Genomic DNA, 4,965 nt, shown 5'->3' with positions numbered 1-4,965 from the left:
CCGTAAGTCGGAATTGGACGAATTATATATGAAAATCGGCTATCTCGACGAGACGGAGCCATCCGAACCAAGCCAAAGGCTTAGGTTCGCTTCCTCCGTTTCGCCAAATTTCTTACGGTTTGAGAGATATCTACGTTTTAATATGAAGAGACCGTCAATTTGTAGTCTCTTTTGCTAGAGCGTTGCAAAGATCGTCACCTTGTAACCTTCGTCTTGGCTCCTTGAAAATATGAGAGTCATCAGATTGTAACTCCCGATGTTGATTGTGAAGGCTGTTGAATTAGAGCTTTCATCAATTGTCGTGAAGGTCGTCAGATTGTAACCTTCAGCGATCTACGTGAAAGTCTTCAAATTATGACCTTCTGGAAGTCGTCAGATTGTAACTTCCATCATCAGTATTTGATGGGGGATAAGCTATCTATTGTGATTTTTAGACAGCCTACATAAACATCAAGGTTTCCAAACGCATGGCGCTTTATTTTTGGCAAAACGTCATGAAAACAAGTAAAACACCATGGTGTCCAAACGGAGCCTAAATAATCCAGACAAAACTCGAACCCAGGACCATAGAAGAATACAAGCAAAGTTCGAACGCAAGTATTTAGTAGATGTTGAGCTTATATATCATTCGACTTGCATGTTAAAATTAAAAAAAAAGAGAAAAAGAGAAAAAGAGAAAATAATTGGGATCCAAACAAGTCTCAGAGTTGGATAAAGTTGCATATCGATCTTACAAGATTTGCCAACTTACTACTGGCGAATCTTCAAAGATGCTCAATCTCATCTCATACAACATTTTCATTCATTGACCAAATCTCGCTTCCCTTATTTAAGTTACACATTCAAACCCACTTCATCATTCATCTCACTTGCGCTTAAAACCGCTTACTTCCAATTTTAGCAACTCAGTAAAATCAATGGCAAGTGCGCAGGCCAAGCAAAGCCAGAGGAAGCTACGCTCTCTGTGGGCACAACCGGCAATATGGTGCATCGCCGTTCTTGTGTCCTTGGCGGTGAACCTGGTCTCTGTTACTTACATCGCCCCTCTATTTGAGGATCTCGGTGACGAAAGAAACAGATACAAGGTGAACATTGTGCACGAAAAAGAGAAGAAGACCGTTGAGAAGAACTACACGGCTGTGCAGGACACCAACATTAGTGCTACTAGCGGGTCTCGGCCCATTAAGGACTCCATCATCAATCTCGACCAGTTAGTAATACGAGCTATTTTAGTCTCTAAGGGTTAACCGCGGGTAGACACCCAGTAGTATTTGTTGTTTTGAATTTACTACCAAATAGGGAGGAAAAAAAGCCTCCATTAGCCTGCCAAACAGAAAAAAAGCCCACGGGTTAGTTTAACCCGCACGTGAGCCCATCAACACATTTATCCCGTGAATTGAAGGGTTAGCTATTCCGCGTTTGTTCCGCCTTCTCATGCGAGGGTAGCCGACGGAATTTTGAAAGAAGAGAACGGAACAACGGTTTTTCATCCCAATTAACCATCGCACGAGAATCCAAACCTATTATTATCCAAAATAACACAACCATATTCACGAATAACCCGTCAAAAAAATTAATGCTAAAATGCCCAAATGAAACTCAAATTCAAACCAAATCAGCACAAATCCAAGCAATTAGTCACCTGTACAGCTCCTCGAAGCTCAATCCACTGGCGTTTTGGTTGTAGATCTCGTGGATCGCATGCTCGAGAATCTTCCATGTCTTCTCCGAGTACTTAGGATCCACCTCCACTCGATGCTTGAGCGCCTCAATCTTAAAGTTCCTTTTCTTCTGAGCACTCATCGCTAAATTTAGGGATCCAAAGTCAAAAAAAAATCCTAGAAAATTTCCCCTTTCAACCGAAGAGTAGGGTTTCTAATGGGAGAAGTGAGGGGGGAAAGAGAGAGAGTTGGAAGAAGAAATGGGAAGCTTTTGGGTGGGGTTGTGGGTGTAATAAATGTTTTTATTTTGTTGGGGTCACAAAGGTGCGGGATTAAGTTTCTTTATAAGTTCTGAGACAATTCTTTTGCTAAAAAATGTTCTCATTGAGAAAAATGCTTTTAAGGCCAACTAAATATGTAAGCTACAATGAACAACTATGTATATTTTTATACGGAATTTTGCATGCCCTTTCAAATCGAGTATTAGCTGAGATATTTTAACACTCAGGAGAGACTATTAGCAGACATTATAATAATGTGCTTAATGCTATATTATTTTTGATGAGGTAATTATTTATAAATTTTTAATAAGGGCGAAAGTGATATTTTTTAAAAAGTAATGAGATTAATCTCCTTAACCCCTCTTCATTTGCCAAACACAAAAGACTTAACCACTTGTCTTAACTATCGTATCCAAACGGGTTTAGAATTTATTTAACCCTTCACGATGGGTTAACTAAGGTAACTCTTCTCTTTAATCCCTCCTCCTTATCCCTTTGCCAAACGCAACGGTCTAGTTTTATTTTTGCGGATAAACCCCCTTGAGTGATTTTTTTTGTTGTTAGGGAGTCTATTTGTCAAAACAATTTTCTTTTTCTCTGAGAGTAAAAGAGTCAAAGATAAAACTAGACCGTGGTAAATTCAAAACGGTTATGCTGCAGAGAGTTAACACGCAATTGAACCTATGTAAAAATGTTATATCATTAGTTGATATATTTTCTTTTGTTTTAGTGGCGACCCAACAATATTCGAGGAGTTTTGGGCGAGGAAGGGAGAGGAGGCAGCAGTCGTGATCCCTGGATGGCAAGCGCTGAGCTATTTCTCGGATGCTGGCAACGTGTGTTGGTTTCTTGAGCGTGATTTTGGCCAGGAGGTTCGTCGACTGCACAAATTGGTCGGCAATGCTGTGACTGAGGACAGATACATTGTTGTCGGCACAGGCTCAACACAATTGTATCAGGCTGCAGTTTTTGCGCTCTCGCCTCCTGATGCCTCGGAGCCCATGAGTGTTGTCTCTGCAGCGCCATATTACTCGGTAAACTTTAAGGGCAAAAAAATTATTTGAATAATTATAGCTATATTTTCAATGCAAGCAAGAATCTATTCTTTGCTTAAAGCTGAAACTGGATTAATTGAGAGAAACATAGGATTCTCTAACTTGCGGCATACTTTTGTTTGGGTTCATGTAGACATGACCCGAGGCTCATGCATTGATTCGTTAAGCAAGTACTCATCATAATAATTTAATTTGATCTAAATAATTACTTTGATAACACATTTCTTTCTGTAAGTTGAGCTCAGGCATATCATACGAAGACGGCCTACCTCCGTTCGGGGCTATTTCGATGGGCGGGCGATGCCCGTGCTTTCAAAGGAGATTCCTACATTGAGGTTGTTTGTTATCCAAACAACCCCGATGGGTTCATGAACAAGGCTGTTCTCAGCTCGGATACTGGAAAGACGATCCACGATTTAGCTTACTACTGGCCTCAGTACACGGCCATCACTGAGCCTGCAGATCACGATATCATGCTCTTCACTATCTCAAAGAGCACTGGCCACGCTGGTACCAGGCTCGGGTAATCAAACTAGTAATTCTGATGTTCGATTTCTAGAACACAAATCTTATCGGAGTATTCTCTATTGAGAGTGAGTGTTCTAAACCATGAAGTGGACAATTAAAATTTCGAATTTGCCTCCTTATGATCGAATGAGACGCTAAACATCCTACTTTCATGCTGGTGTTCTGATAAATTTTGTTCTCATATTTTTATATACACATGTCAAATTTTATCAATACACACATGTTATATCGATCACATGTTACTGAAATTTGGGCTCTCGAATGAATTCAGGTGGGCTGTAGTAAAGGACCAAAATGTTGCGAAAAAGATGACCAAGTTCATAGAGTTGAACACGATTGGGGTATCAAAAGACTCGCAACTCCGAGCTGCTAAAATCCTGAAAGTGATTTCGGATGGCTATGAGCTCCCCAACACTGAGTCGCCGATGATTAGACTGTTTGATTATGGGCGAGATTGCCTAGGTAAAAGATGGAAGAGACTGAGAGAAGCTGTGAAAGCTACCGGACTCTTTAGCCTGCCTGAGTATCCAACAGAGACCTGCAAATTCACTGGGGAGAATTTTGCTCCGTATCCTGGTATACATACAACTTAAAAACTTAAATCAATTTTTGTTGTTGTTGATTGAACAATCATTGTTCTGATTTTTGGCATTGTGACCGACCGCGTAGGTTTTGCTTGGATGAAATGTGAGAAAGAAGAGATCGAAGACTGCGAGAGCTTCCTGAAGGGTTTAAAGATTCTGACTCGAGGCGGGAAGCATTTTGGAGTGGGCATGAAGTATGTGAGAGTTAGCATGTTGGATCGCGAAGAGACGTTTAATTTGTTTATCGAACGACTAGAATCTCTTGCATGATGCATTTGAACCACTTCAAGTTGTTCCATATTAATTCGTCGAATTGAGCAGTTTGTACATCTCTTGTAGATAATTAAGCTGAGTAAAATCTGCAAAATCTGCAGCTATGTTAGGTTCAAATGGTGTACTTGTTATTTCTTAAATACCTTGTTTATGAAATTTTAAAGTAGTTCTAAACACCCTTCAACTGTACCGAAATTTCAAAGTTACCACTAAAAAAAGAGCAAATTAGAAAAGGTAGAAATGATATGAATACAAATATTGTTTATTTACTTGGGAGACTTTCTATTATGATGTGGTATACTATAGACGGTAAAATATAAATTTTATTCTTATTAATTTCTCTTTTATTAATGGTAAAGAAGAATGACTATTCCTAACAGTCTTTTCAACAATGTTTGAACTTTTATTTCTCTGATTTTGTTTTAAACTTCCATTACATTAAAATTTTGAAGTTATAGGAAACTTTAGATATTATGACTTTATGCTCCAAATAAATAATAAGTTAGAGTAAACAATAAGAAGTCCAAATTCGAGTCTTGAAACATAAGCAGATAAGATAAAAGTAAAAGTGTTATGAATACAT

The 4,965-nt window shown here is 39.0% G+C and overlaps 1 protein-coding gene across 1 annotated transcript; it reads left to right on the top strand.

Moving 5' to 3' along the window:
• Positions 918-4,493, top strand: LOC109845735 (tryptophan aminotransferase-related protein 2-like). Its single transcript, XM_020415007.1, has 5 exons — positions 918-1,210; positions 2,673-2,976; positions 3,243-3,520; positions 3,797-4,101; positions 4,195-4,493. The coding sequence occupies exons 1-5, from the start codon at positions 918-920 to the stop codon at positions 4,377-4,379; spliced, it is 1,365 nt and encodes a 454-aa protein (XP_020270596.1). The 3' UTR covers positions 4,380-4,493.

This window comes from Asparagus officinalis, chromosome 6 (assembly GCF_001876935.1).
Source record: "Asparagus officinalis chromosome 6, Aspof.V1, whole genome shotgun sequence".
Taxonomy (NCBI): Eukaryota; Viridiplantae; Streptophyta; class Magnoliopsida; order Asparagales; family Asparagaceae; genus Asparagus; species Asparagus officinalis.
This window is presented reverse-complemented; position numbering and strand designations above follow the sequence as displayed.

Bases quoted from the DNA above. Each gene is read 5' to 3' on its own strand.
- LOC109845735 (XM_020415007.1), top strand. From the start codon at position 918: ATGGCAAGTGCGCAGGCCAAGCAAAGCCAGAGGAAGCTACGCTCTCTG. The intron at 2,977-3,242 runs GTAAACTTTAAG...AGTTGAGCTCAG, and splicing joins CTGCAGCGCCATATTACTCG to GCATATCATACGAAGACGGC. The intron at 4,102-4,194 runs GTATACATACAA...CCGACCGCGTAG, and splicing joins GAATTTTGCTCCGTATCCTG to GTTTTGCTTGGATGAAATGT.